Source organism: Mycetomoellerius zeteki, unplaced genomic scaffold (genome assembly GCF_001594055.1).
Source record: "Mycetomoellerius zeteki isolate Tzet28-1 unplaced genomic scaffold, Tzet1.0 scaffold96, whole genome shotgun sequence".
NCBI lineage: Eukaryota > Metazoa > Arthropoda > Insecta > Hymenoptera > Formicidae > Mycetomoellerius > Mycetomoellerius zeteki.
In genome coordinates, this window is record NW_017257999.1 from 1,535,804 (window position 1) to 1,554,276 (window position 18,473).

General features: G+C 40.8%; 1 protein-coding gene across 1 annotated transcript; it reads right to left on the reverse strand.

Moving 5' to 3' along the window:
* Positions 1-3,827: 3,827 nt before the first annotated feature.
* LOC108730788 (mucin-5AC) lies at positions 3,828-14,826 on the reverse strand. Its single transcript, XM_018460730.1, is given in 10 exon segments — positions 3,828-4,432; positions 4,518-4,732; positions 4,863-5,029; positions 5,124-5,249; positions 5,370-7,253; positions 9,276-9,463; positions 9,466-9,666; positions 9,873-9,942; positions 10,028-10,342; positions 10,555-14,826. Coding segments are annotated over 10 exon segments (7,863 nt in total). The 3' UTR covers positions 3,828-4,007.
* Between the last annotated feature and the right edge of the window lie 3,647 nt (positions 14,827-18,473).

Sequence of the window (18,473 nt, forward strand, 5' to 3'; positions counted from 1 at the left end):
ACGCCCCTATCCACTCGACATCGTTAGCTAAATAAAAATTATAAGGAGTCGCCCGAGTGCACGCCGTCGCTTGCGCAACATATTGCGTCGCATCAATTAATATCACTCAATATCAATTAAATGAAAGGAACGATTTTACTAAAGTATTTAAAATTTTCAATACATACAGATCTGAAAATATTTCGTTTAAAATAATTAAAATAATTTCCATTAAAATAATTATAGAACTCTTAAAGAGGCGTAGATACCCAGAAGGGTTCAAAAAACCACAAATTTTTACATATTTTTAAAGCTTCATATCTTAAACAACATTCCTGTACAGTTATAAATCAAAAAATAGAGAAGTTGCACAAAATTATAATCGAGCGCGCTAGACAGATAGACGTATACTCAAAACAGAATCTTTCTCGTTTCTATTGTATTCATCAAGTCTTCAAGCAGCAAAGTTTGTTTTACGATCCTGGAGTAGGTGCAAATTCAATGTAAGTGTAAAACTTTTAATGTTTTTGTAGTGTAAACAGAATGTAAAACTTTAAATACGTTTTTCTCAAAACACAAAATTATGCTTTGTTTTAATGCATCTAGGTACTTATGCTCCCTTGAGCATTGATGACAATACTGCAAAAATTCTAACATTCTATCGATTTAAACATCCTACATCATTATTTTGATAGTCTAACAAAATTATTTCCAAATCAGTCTCTAGCTTTTTTAAATACTTCGATAAAATCGTTCTTTTATTAATTATATCAATAATATTAGCGATATTAATTAATTATCCCTTGTAACGGGATTTTACTAGCTACTGTACACTCATACGCACTGATACGCGTCGCTTACACGAACACACGCATTGGCATACGCATCTGTAGTCAGTACACTACCAAGTTATTTTCAAGAATACACGTGGATTTTTCCCTGAGACTGATTATAACGATTGAAATCTCTGTGCTGCACATGGCGTTAAAATAAACGCGTTTTACAGCATTCTAAGCATCCTAAACGAAACCGAACTATCTGGTCGTATCCTTTTTTTCTCATCTCATAACATTCCTTCGCATACGCTAATATTTTCGTTCGTCCAAAAATCAATACAGGAACGTCGCAAGACAATAAGTACAATCGATATATTTTTCCCGAATTGATTCTGTCCAATTTTAAAATAACTCCTCACCTCTCTTATATAAAATTTGCATTCCTAAATTGCTTCAATCAAACACGGCATCGCTTTGATGATCGAAACTCGCTGATTTATCTCTTCTTTATCCTAAAATTCTATATATCGAATTAGTTACAATAAAAATTAAAAAGTTTTTATTAGATATTTTTCTATTTGACTTCTTTCTTTGATTTATTATACTTAATTGCATCTTCTTGTGTTCTGTGCGAAGAGTAACCCTTCTTAATTTTCAGAAATTGTTTTCTTAGCGAGTTTCCAATCGCCGATACGACGCGTTAACATTATCCTGGCATAATCACAAAAACAGAAATAATGTGAAGATAAAGTGTAAAAAACGGATATATTATTGCACAGTGAGCGTTTTTAAACGGCATTTTTTGGCCGCTTTAGTCCTTCAAAGTAATTGTCTATCTTTTCTAAATTCTTAGAAATAATCATATATTTACAATTAGACCATCAACGAAACAAAAATGTTTATTTCGCGAATTGCACTTCCCATATTACAAAAATTGAGCCATTGACACCTGTTGAGTCTATCTTTTATTCAAATTAAAATTAATCGCTACACACAATGGAAGCTGTACAAAAACAAAGAACTTGTATAAATTAAAAGTCGATTTTTTTTGTGTATATTATGTACACACAGCTCCATATAATATGTATATTTGTATATATATATATCATGTACCTACATACATATATGTAATGTATATATAATTATATATAATGTGTATATAACACATACATATATACATAAATATACATACAAATATACATATACAACTGTATAGTTATAAGCAATAGAATATTAAAAATAGTGCAATACTAAAAATAGAACTAGACAACAGATATGCATCTTTAATATGTGTGACGGTGTCTTCTCAATGGATCAAATATTCTGGACTCAATAAATTGAAATTCAACTCATCTAGTTTTTCAAGCACCTATTCGAATAATCAATTAACACATTTCATAAATATAACTCGCACGGTATAATATACAACTCTTTTATAACATAAGGAAAAAACAAAGACTAAACTGTGGTAACGTTATCATTCGCGGTAGTAATTATGTTACACTCTCTTAAGGGGATCCTAAAGCCGCCTGTATTATCAACTAAATCATATAATTTTTGTATAACAAATACTTTTTTCTCTTTCACAGATTCGAAAATCCTTTTCCAGGATTAAAGTATATACATTAATACGTATTTGTGAGGTGTTTATGCCGAGAACGACAAAAAATTCCGAAATTGATATATTTTTTATCATTTCTTAGTGTAACATGGCATCTCAAGCTGTCAAGTCGTGACAACATTTGCTTGATACGAAAATTTTGCAACCTATACTTACTATGAAATAGTGATCCACAAACACGTAGTTTGCACGAACAAATAACGTCGAGTTCTTAGAATTAGACTTAGACGCTTTATCGCGACAAATTTGTTATACGAAAATTGAATTATACGAATGTGCAACTGAATGTATCATAGGTTGCGTGAAATATTGGTGTGGTAGTATATACAGACATGTCGATGCGCTGGAAAAACAGCGACATCTAGTGATTTTGTCGGAGTTCGAGCTTCGCTTTAGGATCCCTTTAACGTTGATTCTTCCAACGACGTGTTCGGTAATAGTTCAAAGAGGAAAACTAATATTAACGCATACGGTCGCGCATTTTAATTCTACAAATCTCTGAGAGAAGTCCCTTAAAAACAGAGAAACTTCTTGAAGCCACGTACGAGATAAAAATATATCTGGTATGACAGCTACGTTTTCTCGCACTCTTAATATTATTATTACTATTTACGTTATTATTATTTTTATTATTACTATTCCGAGACTTGGTTCAACGATTGAGAAAAATCTACTCTCAAAGATTTCGTTTTCCCGTCGTCTTGATCACTCACAAACAACATGTCTCCCTCTTTTCATTCGCTTATAAACGTTACATTAACAAACTTCTGATTATTTGTTCAGTTCTTAAGAGAATTAATAAAATATCCTCATTCTATGGGTATATTACGTATATATCCCAATTCAATACTGCTATATAATGTCACAGGTAGTTGTTTCCCCACTCTTAGCTGCGCATTAAATAGTAGATAGTTTTGTTTAAAATTGCATTTGCACAGCTATGTGCTTCGAAGTTAATTTAATTGCGCGTTACGCTCCCGGCAGAATATCGGGATATTACCGATTTTCTTTACTTCGATTGACAAATTCATCACTTGAATGAAGGAACGGAACCGATTATATGTGCGTATCTCTTATCACTTTAGTCAAGCTCCATTTCGTTATATTCTGCACTGTAAGAGATCGAGAGGAGAAAATCAATTATCAGTGTCGGTTCGATTTATCTTCGAAGCATAAAATAAATCGAGAAGTCAGTCTTTGGACACGTAAAAGCACCGATCTTCATTGTTGTATCGATCAGTCTTTCTTTCTTCAGGGACGAGTTTTCCAAACAAACAGTTTTGCATCAATTAAGATTATTTTCATAGCAATAACTTGATCATTTTACTTCTCGACGTTTCATAAAACAGTCAAAATGATCTGTTCTTATAATATTATTCACTGTTCAGCAATATAATTCTTAAAAATCGCTATATTTTTATATAATTTTAATTATATTTTGATAGGGCATCGGTTAAAGAATAAACCGCTCAGTCCGTAGAATTTTTGTTACGTGTTTCTTGTCGTTTTCTTCCATGTTGCCGCTCGCGTTTTATAGCTTTGCCTTCAACCTTTTTCTGTTGTTCCTTGGTTGAAATCGAAGTTGATGGTTTCGATATCTGGGGAGATGATCTCCCCAGAGAAGCCTCTTGTCACCTAAGGTTGATTAGCACTTTCTCTACGTTCAACAGAGACTTCACCTTGTCGTTGTACTTGATAAGAATGACCTTGGAACCACGCACATTAATCCTTTCGCCGCCGCTCAACAGGTGACAACAACGAGATTGTTCCAAGAAATCTGGCAGCTTCAGCTCACGCATGACCTCACGATGCGCAATTGCAGGCGGCCCAGAATGTGCTTTCGGATTAATTTGACGAAGAAGAGCATCGCGACTCTTTATCCTTAAAATCGCCATGAGATCTTGGAGCAGCACCCATTTGTCGGTTTCGTTGTTCAAGGTGAACAAGACAGGCAAGTTGATGTCGCTTACTTCCATTTCGATATCATCTAGTTCATCTGATTCAGGATCGTCCAATGGAACATCATCGAGCGGATTGTAGCCCGTCTCTTCTGGATCTAAAAAGAATTCCGTAGAAGACATATGATACTCACAAAACTGTTAAGAATTCTGAAGAATTTATGCTAACACTACCGTAACTACCTAAAATTGAAGATGGACCAGCGAATGACCATGGCACGGTGGTACGACCTTGAATATCAGCCAGGTGCTGTTCTAGAATGGTATTAGCTTCAGTATCAACAGCTAACATCAAAGGCGTTTGTCCGGAATAAGTAGCCAACAATGGATCGGCACCATACGACAACAGCAATCGCACAAGTTCTGTAGCACCATTCTCCGCCGCTTCATGAAGTGGTCTAATAATATGGAGAATATATATATATATGTCTATCAATCTATCATAATTTATAACCGTCTACATTTATCAAGTTACTCGTCGATTTGACATGAGAAAAGTTATCATAAAAGATTTGATGAAAGTATTACCTGATACCACCATTAGCACTCTCGCTTACGTTTGCACCGTAAGCTAGTAAGAGTTTTGCGATCTCCAGATGACCCTTGGAGCACGCCTCATGAAGTGGTGTGTATCCCGCGTTGTCTTTAGGACTCGGCGCGCTATTCAGCTTTTCCAGACAATAAGCAGTCACGTCCTATATACAGCGGAATATAAGCAGATTAGATCATAATTCACGCAAATCGTAGTTAATTTTATCGCATGACGTAGCAATGTGATCATTATCTTACCGTGTAACCGAGACGGGCAGCACGGTGTAATATGGTTTCCCCGACACCCTTCTTGATAACCCACGTCCTGATCTCAGATTGAATATCGGCTACGCACTCCGGGCTTGGTTTGTTAGCTTGATTTTGCTATAAAGTGATATATCGCATTTCAAAATAATATTGAAAAAATAACGCACAAAAATCTTAAGGAGATGGAAACAAACGAATTGGACAAAATATACATAAAAATATGTAATATATACATACTCTCTTTCTTTCCTTTGGTAATGTTTCGTCTTTTTTTAATGGTTTCTTCTTCTTACGGATGTAATCGAATCCAGAACGGAATTTTCGTCGGCCAGGTCGAAGTTTCAACTTCTTTTTATTGCGAATCTCCAAATCGTTCTTGTCATCTTCAATCTCGTTATTTTCCTCTTCTCTGATGTCGTTTGTCTCTTCTTGCTCTATGTCAGTCTTATTGCGCTGTAGTTTCTTATCAGCAAGTGATTTGAGGAGATCCTTTCGCCTCTCGGCAGTTAATAGATGACGTTTCGAATTCGCAATAGCTTTGTGACTTCGTAGTATACCAGCGTTCCTCAAACGAGACACTACTTTTTGCTTTAATGTTCGTACCTTGCCTAATGCATTCTCTGGTGTTTCATTCTGCGAATCGTCATCTTGTGATGTGTCATCGCGATTCTGCATCGGCGGGGCTGACGCAGGCCTATCCTCGCCGAACACTTCACGAATAGTGGTTTCCTTCTTCAAGACTTTCGTCTCCGTTCTGGTTCTACTCTTCAATACTAGAGTGGAGAATTCATTGGGCAACGTATGATTGTTTTTGAATGCGTCACGGAAATTATTGACCGTCTCTTTGCGGAAATAACCGAGGAGGACGGAGTTGGTAACTTTAATCGGGTTTCTATTATTCTTCAACGCAATTTTATTTTTAGAGCTCTTTGCTGTTTCGGACGACAGAAGCGGTGTAAGACCTGGTGTTGGTAAAAGTTCCGGTTCATTATTGCTTTTATTAATGTTACTACTCTTATTACTTTTCAGATTCTGCTTCTTTTTTGAGTCTTTCTGACCACCACTTCCGACTTTCTGCGCGAGAACATCGACAATAGAATTGTTATCCGATCGGAAATGTTTCATCATGGCCTTCGGAGGACAAGAAACTGTTGTTGATGAAGTCGCCTCTTCGTCATCAATCTTACTGCCAAGTCCCATAATGCTGAAACTGTAATTAGATTCCATGTCACTGTCTCTCTTATTACGGCTGAGACACACGTCGGAACTATCCATCGAGACAGACAATGCCGGCGAACCAGGATCTAAATCTGGCAATGACGTGGATAGTCGGTGAAAACGCGATGGTTTTGACACTGTAATCAATCTAGGTGGCATTCTTAGAGATTTTTTGTAAACGTAAACCTCCTCTTCCCAACCAGGTCTAAAATCACTACCGTCACCGAACAACGGTTTCGGCTTCGCTTTTTGAGATGTTCCACCTTTAGGAGGCGACAATTTGGATTCCCTCTCTGTCTTTGACTTATGAGGAGTAGTATCTCTCGAACGAAGCTTCATACCTTCAGACACATTAGCTCGTTTCCTAGCTCGAAGTCTGTCAGCAACTGAGGAACCATGACCAAATACGGTACCAGTACTGGCATCACTGTCCTCGCTCGAGGATTCGCTACCACTAGAAGATTCAAGCTTGATCCTGCGAATTCGTCTTCTTCGGCATATCACTTCCTCGTCACAATCACTATCTTCCTTCTTCACTTCCTGTTTTGTTCTTTTAATTAACGGTACTTCGTCTGAATCATCACTTGAGTGTTTATCGTCTTCCTTCCTCAGCCCGGACTCCGTCCTAACGTCCTTGAAAATCGAATTTTTATTCTTATTAGATGGATCCGATATTTCCTTCCTGATGTCATCGGTCTTGATTCGAGAATGCGATGCATTGGTATCCGATTCCTTGTCGCTATCAAATATATTAACTATGTCTTCAAGTTTCGATGTTGCGATACCACTCACTTTTTTTCTACGTCCACGTTTCTTTACGGTATCGCCCCCGCGTAATTGATCCATAAACTTATCACAGGTGTTATTCCAGAATGGATCCATGTCGTTGATTTTATCATTCTCCTGCAAACAAAGATTATATCTATAAATTAGAATTATAATGCAAGTAGAAACTCATGGTGACTAGAACTTTTAAAGATAAAAAGAAAAAATTTAAACATATATTTTACACAATACTATAGCAGTAAGTATAAAGTTTAATAGAAAAAGCTATGAAAAAAATCATATATATGAAAAAAATCGTATTGTATTATAAATATTATCTTTTCCATTTGCTCGCAATATATGTACATGTAGGGCTGTAAGGGAACCCAGGGCATAATGGTTATAGTAAGCTTGATCAAGTTATAATCGATGAAGTTATGATCGAAATATAAGCATATTAAAAATAAATAAATCAACTTTGTTACATATTAAAATATTCTTTGGAGTATTTACTATAAGAAAAACCTAAGTTTTACTGCAAAAGAATAGATTAACAGGACAAAATTATTGTTTTAGCGAAAGCGTGCATTAACCTCACTATGCCGTTTATGCGGGGTATATCAGATAAAACTTGTTTATTTTCCAAAAATTAATATTGAATATTGCTTAAAAGTGATTTAGAATGCGAAATATAAGTAGAAACATATTATTATACTTTTAATTATTAACTTTTTATTAATAATTCTATATTTGATACATTATGTAGGTATATTGCTGTTACTAAACATGAATAAAAATTAAAATTTTGTGTATGATTACAATATTTGCATTTATACAATTCTAGGAACACGCAAACACGTAAAGGCTGACGCTAACCTCACTTCTATTGTCTCATGTGTCACGGCGAATAATATCACGGCGCACCATTGTGCCCCATGTATTAGTGCGCCATTATGCCTCGAAGTGCAAAAATTTACTTTAGATAATATAAAATACCACAGATAATCCAATATATTTATATAGATTTTACTAAAATGACAAGAAGAGATTGTTTAATAAGATAAATGTACTTGTAATAAAAAACAGAATTTTATTATTGCTTTCTTTACGCGAATATATCAAAAAAATTGTAACTCAGTGGCGAACACCACAGCGAACGCATTAAACAATTTTTAGTAACTTTCAGGTAAAAATAATATGACAACTGATAACAGTATATAATAAGATACATATCTAACAGTAACTATATATATATTGCCTGACATTTTCATTATATAGTAACATCTCTGTGAAAAGTTATTGAGTGTATCCCATTATATCCCATGGTTTCATTGTGCCCCAGGTTCTCCTATATATACAGGGATGGCAAGTAACTTGTAACGCCGTTCTTTTGCTCTCGTTACTTCGTTATAATAACAATTTAATAATGATTGTGAACTTTTTATTATGACGGTACTATGAAGGTTAGAATGGTTACTCGTTACTTATAAGGGATTAAAAAGGTCGCACACACAGAAAACTAATTACTGAAAAAGTAACGCGTTACTTGTACTTCATTACTTTTATTTTTTCAATAAATATCATGTAATGGTGATGAGTTACTTTTTAAAAATGACTTTCCTAACTTTAGCACAAGCTTAACGTTTAGTTAGTTATTATCATTGAAGTCATAAAAAAATTGTAACGTCATTACTGAATTGTTATTATAAAAAGTAACGGTAAAAGTAACGGTGTTACTTAACTTGCCAACTGTAATACATATATGATCTTCATATAACATACAAAAATAAAAATGTTTGGTAAAAGTGTAAATATACTTTTGTTTCTTTTTTAAACAAACAATGTAAATTATAATATGTTTTAATATAAATATATAGTGAATATGTACATAAAGATTCTATAAATAGCAAATGAGGAATATACAGATGGTATAGATACTACTTTAAAATAATTCATTGAATTTATCGCGAGTATATCTATATAATATTAAAGAAAAATTACTTTTGAAAGAGAAAGAACAGTTAATGTGTTACTGACACAAATAAAATCAATTATTACTAACTAAAAATCTCCGTCTTTGTATTTCAGTCATATAAATTAAATAATTCGTTTATATCGTTCTTCATTTTAAATTTTTTTTTATCCATTCCTGTACATTACCTTTAGTTCTATCTTCACGAGATCCGTCGAAGACGCCATATTCATACATACAGCATCATTGAGAGGTATCGGGGGTTGGACTTTGGACAACTGCCTTCTATCTCTTCTCATTTCCTCCAAGGTTTGTCGCTCGAGAACTGGCATTTCACTTTCTGAGTCACTCTCCCGGAAGTCAAAGACCGATGTTTACTACATCCGCTCGCCCTAGCTGGGACTGTGGACGCGACCGTGACGGCAACAGGCACAGTTACCGGTACATTATCCTCATCGGTTCTCGAAAACAAACGTCTTCTGGGCGGCAAACAGACCGTTTTCTCGCGTGTTAATTTCGGTGGGCTACCTGCGGACGAACCAGACTGTGGTGTCGACGTCGAAGCCGCACTATCGATTTCTGTGTGCATAATATAAAAATTATATGCATACCTCAAAGATAATATTAATTGTAGCACGATCGACTAATTGAATAAAGGGTACAATTATTATGCGAATTATGATCGAGACGAGACGAATAGGTCAAATCGACATGAAAATATTATTAAAACAATCTCTATAATATCTAACTAGTAGCGTCTTTTACGCTAGATAACACTAAATTACCTCTCGGCGTTGATGACACATCTTGAGAAGGTATGGAAGATGCTTTCGTTGTAAATTGGCCAGTCCCGACCTAATTAAAAAATATAAATTGTGAAATCGGGATAATTAGCATAACTGTACAAATCAATTAGAGTGAAGTAGAGACAACCACGCACTTGTTTCAGTTCCGCCTTCGTCCTAATCTTCGCAGCTAAGATAGCGGCAAGACCGTCGTCCTTGTCACGATGGATTTGATTCTCGGCGCCACGTGGTCCCGCAAGGGAGGCTTCCTTGCCGGGTAGCGTGGCAGATGCGTTCACTCTTGAGGCATACATGCTACGTGGCACTTCCTGAGTGATCGAGTCTATTGCTCGCGGAACGTGCAACTTGTAATGTGGCGGTGTGTTGCTGTTACGCTCGAGCAAACTCGCCGCCGTGAATGGTGACAGATTGTGCCTGCCGATGCTCTTGGGCTCGACTGGCGCGACGACCTGAGGGAATTTCACGGAAATTATCAGAAACGTCATATATACGTCGAGTGTCTGGAGATCAGACAAAGATATAAATAGAAATGCTAAGTAAAATCGTCGCACGTTTTCATCTCCAACTACAATTCACATTATTCGATATTTTAATTTTATGCGCAAAGATTGGTGAGTTATTGATTAAAAAAATGGCATAAATAAAACCTGCAATTTCTCACCTTATTCTGGAAGCTCTGTTGACTATGATTAACCAAAATAGGTTGTTGACTATTGAGCTGCTCATCCCTTTGTTGTTTGTTTTCCAAGCTGTTCCTCAGCAAGTTGAGCACCCTCTTGTCGGCACCAGTATTGCTAGGTTGATCTATCGATTGGCCACTGGACATCCCGCTCGAAGGATATACCATCTTCTGAATTGACTGGCGATAATTTGGGTAGGTAAGTTGTGCACTGCTCAATTGTTGTGGTAATGGGTGTACACTCGCGGATTTCGAGATGACTGGATGATTGTACGACAACGGCGAACCGCGTATGATTTTGGACTCCGGATAGATCCTTTTATCACAGTATACAGACTGATATCTGGATTCTGGCGTCGAATAATTACCGTTGTCGATTCTGTGATCGCCAGGTGTTGTCAGAGCTCCATTTGGCAGAGGAACCGACAAGTTCATCTCTTGCCGTTTTTGCTGTTCGTTCTGCGCACCTGTAGTCGATAGTTTCGACTCAACAATTTGTTTGTCAGTACTCGGTACTCGCCAAGCAGTTCTGGTCTGTTTATTAGGACTTCCTATATCATAAATCGCCTCTCCAGCTCTTTTGAGTGACCGCTCGCGCTGAGGAAATTGCTGATCGAACTTGGCCCTACTGTCCGCTAAATAGTAACTCGAGTCGGGTGGGTAATCTTGTGCAGGCAATGTGGGCGGACCAAGTCGCGGAGATGAATCCATCATCGAGTGATATTTGGAAAACCTCGAGGATACAGAATCATTTGTTTGGAGATATGATGAAGACGCAGACGTCGATGACGACGAAGACGACGGTGGCGGTGGTATCGTCAGACCGTCGTACGGCGACGTGGGCAGTGGACGCTTCTTGAACGTGGACATATGAGGCAGTGGAGAGGTGTTGGTATGATGAGATGAGAGAGGCTGGGCGGATGGAACGTAAAGCTGCTGCGGATGCTGCGGAGTACTTCTGCGAAGAGAACTGTCGTGGTGCGATTGATGACGTAGCGGCGTCGAAGTAAAATCTGGCAGAAAGTCGACTTTGGGCGCACACACCGTTTGAGGCGTCGATGCCCGAACGCAGGTCACTTGCATGGAATTCCTCGAACTGTTACTCGAAGGCCTATCATACGACGACGAGTATGACGGTTGTGCCGGTGCCGATTGATGCACGACAGCCGGAGGTGGCATCGGCCTGTTTATGTTATTCCTAGATGAACTCAGATTTGAACTACTGACATGTTTGTCGGTGCTGACAGTCTCAAGGTCATCCTGCGCCGTAGAATCAGCCGATGTCTTAACTGTTTTCACGGACAAATCCAGAGGAGATTCTCTCTTCCGAACTGCGTTACTCGACGACGGAGAACTTGTCATAGTGACGGCCGAAGTTGCTTGACTACCGGATGACGCTGGGTTCTGATAAGGATGTTCTTTATAGGCATAGCCTTCAGTCGTTATTCGTGTCGGTGGCTGATGATATGACGACGATCCCGCTGACCGATCCGACTCGTCGGAAGACTGATACGCGTGGATCGATGAAACGGAAGACCTCGTACCACCTGAACCACCATGACTACTGATAGTCGTTACTGTAGTGCTATTAGCGGAGTTGTTACTATGATGACTGGGCGCTATTGTGGTGGCATACGTCGATGATGGGTAGCTTTGTTGGCCGGTATATCGCGAACCGTATGTCATGTTCGTTACAGTGGTTGTTCTACCGTTCACCGGTATCGCATGGTTTATAGCCGAGACCGGAGTCATTGGATATTCGGCAATCCTCTGAGGAGGCATTGTTATAGACGAAGGTGGCATCACGACGGATGGGACTTTGTTGGTTGCATTCGTCGAATGTATTCGTTGTCGTGCTGTTGTTTGCGCCGATTTTCCCAATAGTTCTCGCCTGTTGGAATGATAAGACGAAAGAGCGGCGATAGGTGGCAGGTTATGCGTGTTGCCACTCCTCTGCGTGGGTGACCGATGCGTACCGTAAGGTATCGTCGTAACGTCAATCGCCCCTCTCTTCGTAGCATCCGCGCCGTTATACGTCGTGGGCTTGCTGACATTTTGCTGGTAGCTACCTAGATTGTTGTTACCGGGAGTGTTAGGGTATACAGTCTGTGGTACCAGCATCTGCTGCATACTGTAAGACTGATTGTGAGATCGACTTGGCTGAGAGTAATAGTTATTCCCCTGAGACTCCGGTTGTGGGTTCTTCTGGAAGGAATGGTACGAAGACTGGGACGGTGGCGGCGGTGCGTAAGGCAACCCCATCGCCGCGTCACGAACCGCCGCCACGTAATTCGTTTGATAGTGTTGCGAGGTGACCGGTGGCAGATTGTACGATTGTGGTGTCGACCTTGACGAAGTCGACGATTGCTGCTGCTGTTGTTGCTGCGGTGGCGGTGGCGGAGGCGGTGGTGGTGGATAGGTCGGCGAATGTGGCTGGAAGCTGTTGTGCGGCGAGGGTGTATGATGAGGAGATGGGGAGGCATGTGGATTGTGCAAGCTGGACACGTGGGGCGACTGCCGCTGTGGCGATGGAGTCGCATGATGCGGCGACGGAGTAGCGTGACGTGGCGACGGTTCATGGTGCGGTGATGGCGTCGTTCCTACGTGATATCCACTCGGGGGTGGTGGCATCTGTTGCTGCTGCGAATGATTCGCCGCCATGGCGACAGAGGAGGATGACGATGGAACGCCGTGCGGTGGCAGCGGCACTATGCGGCCTCCATACGCGGAACCGTGCGAGTGTGGCGATGCATTTATACGACTAGGATGCTGTTGCTGCTGCTGTTGTAGAGACGATTGTTGATGATGTTGTTGCTGTTGCTGCTGCTGCTGCTGTTGCTGTTGCTGCTGTTGCTGATGATAGTGTACCGAGGTGGCAGCGGATGGCAGATGCGGTGAAGGAATGTGACCCGGAAGATTCTGTGACTGCGATTGCAAAGGAATGTGATTAGAGGAGGAACTTCCTGGTCCAGGCTGACGCGGACTGACCGCCTGTGACGATGAAGAACAAGCGGCGGTGGAAGAGTGCAACCCGTCCGAGCTATGAGACCTGTCGTTGGCGCTCGAAGTGGAAGCGGTCAGACGATGGGCCTGCTGCTGATACTGATTCGTGGAACGGTTCGTGTAACTCTGAGAGGATGAAGAGGAGGAACCAGGTCCATATACCGAGGATCCATTGAGAGAACTCTGAGCGAGTGGCATATTGTTGCCATAAGTACCAGGTATTCGTTGCTGTTCCGGCGGACAATGTCCTTGAGTAATGACGTTGGATGATGCCGTCGTATTATTCTGTTCTATTGGCGTCGGTCTCGTGCTCGGTTGCTGAACCATACTCGGGGGCTGCGCTACATTGGCGGACTGATAAATGGAACTCTGCGAATACGGGGCCGGTGCGCATTTCGTGATATCTGGGTGATGGTAGCGTGGGTAGTACTGAGTCCTCTGCGCAACGATCGGCTGCGATTGCCTATCGTTATTGGCGGCCTGATAGGTTGAAGCAGAGTGCGATGAGGAAGAGGCGAGCATCTCTGCCGCACTAAAGGACGTCCTGCTGACATTACTGAGTTGCTGGTACACTGGTCCAGGGGAATGTAGCGGTTGAGGCGGTTGCATCTGATGCAAATGTGATGACGAGTTCAACGTTGAAAGATGAGATTGGTGATGGTGATGATTGTGATCGCTGGAGGACGAGGTGGTCGACGACGATGATGACGTTAGTGGCGGTCTCTGCGAAAAATTCGACGATGATGCGGCAACGGAGGAGGAGGAAGAGGAGAATTGATAATTTGAAGGCTGCATCTCGGTTAAAGTGACAGTGCCCGAGGAGGAGCTGGGCTCCATGGCGGAGCCTTCGTCGCCTGGCCTTGTATCCGGGACTTCGACCCTGGTGGGTTGCGGCGCATATGGCTCCACGTGTGGATTCCAGAAGCTAGATCCGGCAGTCGCATTGCTACTCTCCACGGACGATGAAGGTCTAACGTCGGCGGAATAACGATTCGACTCCTGGGCATTGCTATTGCTGCTGCTGCTGCTACTATTGGCGGAAGTCGAAATTGACTGGGTTGATTGTGTCGGCTGCGACGGTGCATCATGATCATGCGTTGTCGCCGACGTGGACGAGGCCGGATTCGTGGAGGATGTCGAGTGGAGATTATGATCCACTGACGTGGCCGCGCCACTACCTGTACTCGGTACGGGCAGTCCCTGGAAGTACTGGCGAGCCCCCTCTAACACGTTCGTGAAGCTCACATCCATGTCACGCCAACTGCTAATCTGCAAATGACAAAGCAATTATGGATTGAAAATGTTGTTAAATTAGCCTTGTTATGCGATATAATCTTAAATCTATGTAAACAAGTACGCACTAGAGGCTAAATAAGAATGTGTATAATTTTGTCAAAATTTATCTTATCTAATCAATTTTAGAAGCAAGTATGTCTTATCCTCGTATAAAACAATTGTACTGTGATGATTATCCATATATATCTCATAAGTTATTTTGTAAATTTCGTAAATTGATAAACAAAATTAATTGTATCATTCTTGTTTCGCAATAGACAATTATTGTTAAAATTGATGGATCAGAAACAAAGTTATCTTCTACGCAGAATTATAATCATTTACAGGAATTATTTATAACGAGTCATTTCGATTAAGGCTGATTGAGCTTAAATATAACATCAATAATATCGCATTCATTCTACTCAGAAATCAACATTCAGAATTAATCAAAGACAAAATCATCGTTCATGTTGAATCATTGAGAAGATTCGTCAACTATAGTAAATTTAGGGTCAGGGTTATAAGAGCGCGTTCCCCAAAGTTGAGTCCGAAGGGACACTTCTCTTGGAGATTACCGAAATGTTCACACGATGCCGTCGACCAGGAACGGCCGGCCGGCAGAGGAGGAGAGAATGAGGTCGAAGCATTAATCTTCATTGTCTTGTATTTGTCTGTTACAAGAGGCAGACGCATTCCCCTCCCGCTCCCTTCATCCTCGATCTCGACCGGGCAACTTCGATCTCGCATTATTAATCTCGTAGCATTATGAAAGATAAAGATCTTGCGCGGCAACCTGCTGAAGGGGCGGCAAAGTTGGCAAGAGGACCTATCAGACTATTCGACATCACGCGAACACACGTAAATTCATCTCCATTAAATTCAGAGATCAATAAAAAAAAAAAGAGAGAGATAATAATGTAATTGGATCGTACGTACGTCGTTAAGGAGATCAAAATTAGCTATTTTTCCTACGTATGACGAGTTTAACTATGATGCCTCAATAATGCAAATAATAATTCGCTGTAACGGATCGCGGGCGCTCTCCATTATCAAGCACGTAAAAAAAAATCTTGATGTTTAACGCATTCTCGCTTTTTACCGTAACCGATAATCGCTTTTTGTTCGGTGGATAGGGAGACGACTTTCGAGAGAGGATGAGCTGTATCGCGTTCAGTAGTAGTTCCGCAGGAGTTTCGGTTATCATAATAGAGCCGCGGAACTGCGCGCCGTTATTACCATCACCATCACCGCGAGGCAAATAGCCTTTTCAGCGATCGGTGAGACGTCGAAGACCCCCGTCGTCCTCCACTCGAGGAGTCAGCCGCCTGTAATATAGATCGCTATCGATCCGAGCCGGTCGATAGGGAGAGAGAGGCGGCGGATGTATATGTGTGCGGTGTCGGTGTACGCGCGGGCTCGTTCGCGTCGTGGCTCATTGAAACGTGGAAAAAGGGGCGCAGAAGTTAGATATCGGAAAGCTGTAAACGTATATAACGCGGGAAGCCGTATGTACTGGGACACGCGCCAACACCACTGTAACTTCCACCACCGCGCTCGAAATAACTGGCGACGGAGCAAGACAACGAAGCACGAATAATCACGGATATCGATGCGAAGATCGGGTTCTCCATTCGAATATCGCTTAACCGTGATACTCAAAGTAACGCAAAATTGTAATCTCGCTCGAACGATCGTTAAATCATTGACTGATGAAGAATTAAAGAATCATCCAAGTGTCAATGGAACTTCCAAAAGACGATGAGAAAGGTGAATTGTAACATTTTTCTAATATAAATAACTTTACTGTTGATGCAGTTTATCCTTTAATTTTTTACGTATCTTTATATGCCGCAATATTGCGCTTCGCTGCATAATTTAAGAGTTTCTTTAAAATTTATATTTTTCGTAAATACATAATAAGCATTTATATGTATAATTTATATGTATAATTCGTTGGCCGTATATCATGTATAATATATGATATTAATTGAACTATTATATTATAATATATGATAATAGTTTGCATCCCTTTATAGGATTAGAACAATACTGTGCGCGTTTTAGGGCTTCACGGGAAACACGTGTTATAATACGTGCAGTATAATACAGCTCGTACTAAAAACAAGTCGAATTAATCATCCTCGCAGGACACTACCGCAGATGACTCGGGAAAGTAGCGGGACTTCCTTGGACGGAATCGTATATGTAGGTACTATTGACTAGAGTCGCAAAATACATAACACCGAGCTTCCACGTTTAGTGTAAATGTTAGGTAGGAATCAATATCGCGCACCCTTGCCGAGCAACCTGAAGGGCTGATCTGGTCCCCTTCGCGCGCCAGTCAAAGACCCCTCCCCCCTCCCGCCCACCTCTTGTCCCGTCTCTCCATCTCCATTCCGTCCCGTTCTCCATTACATTCTGTCCCGTTACCGGGCACACACTCATATGTAATCCCGCTCGCATGCTGTACGTGCATGGGGAATAGGAGAACGATCATATGTATGTGTACATGCGGGAGGCGGAGAGGCGGTTTGGTTGGAATTCTCACGATTTCAAGCATGGCGAGGCCACTCGATAAGGCTACACCGTGAGGTAATAAATATCCAGTGCTAAAGCAGTAGCCCCGGTGCGCGTTTCGGGGGTTCGACCGGAGCGGTTTCGAGGCCGCATTTACGCTCGAGTCGTTTTAAAACGAAAAGTCCACCCATTGCCGCCCGATAAGATCCGCGACAAATGGCGCCCGGTTTTTTCCTCTCTTTTTTCTCTTTGACGCGAGAGTGGTAAAATTATGTGGCATACGCGCGGTAAACAGTCTCTGTAAATATCACAACTCGCGGCGGGAAATGATCGATCATCAGCGATATCCGCGATCCCGCGCTTAAAACGTTTCCTACGGGAATATCATTTATGGTTGACCTATAACGCGCGATTCTCGATAATGAGGATATATTCACTGTTCATAAGCGCACATGTTAAATATATAATATTAATTAATTTAAATGATATTACAATCGATTATAATGCACGCTAATTATAGTAGCTATGATTAATATTATTATATAAACGGATAAAATTATCTATTTCCGTGTCACAAGATCAAGCTGTAATAATTACAAGAATGATACAAGCATGATATATTGTGACAACGAACGATCATTTCTTTTGATAATTCTGTTTTTATCGTAACGAGATATCACGTTCATGCGAATTTATCTGTCATTATTATGTCGATTGACCTCACGTCAAAGGGAGAAAGCGGATGCGCTTGCCTAGATTGCGAGTTCGTGAAACGGGGCACCTGAGTCGCGCGGATAGAATGACGCACAAAGGTCCAGAGTTTGCCGGTGGTTTGCAGGTTGACCGTAGATTCGATGTCGAGATAATCCGCTGGCGCTCGATTAAAAGCCGCGCAGCAGGGCGGAACGAGGCGGAAGTACAGAGAGGAGAGCCCGAGCAAAAGGCGAGAGAGACGGAGAATAATGCCTTAAGCCGAGTTAAGCCGCGGCTTAAACGACGGCCACGACACCGCAAGCGTCTCTACCTCTCGCTTAGCCTCCAGCAAGACTAACGAAATCGTTCGTGACATCGCGAACTTGTCTCAATCGGTGCGATTAGTTCGA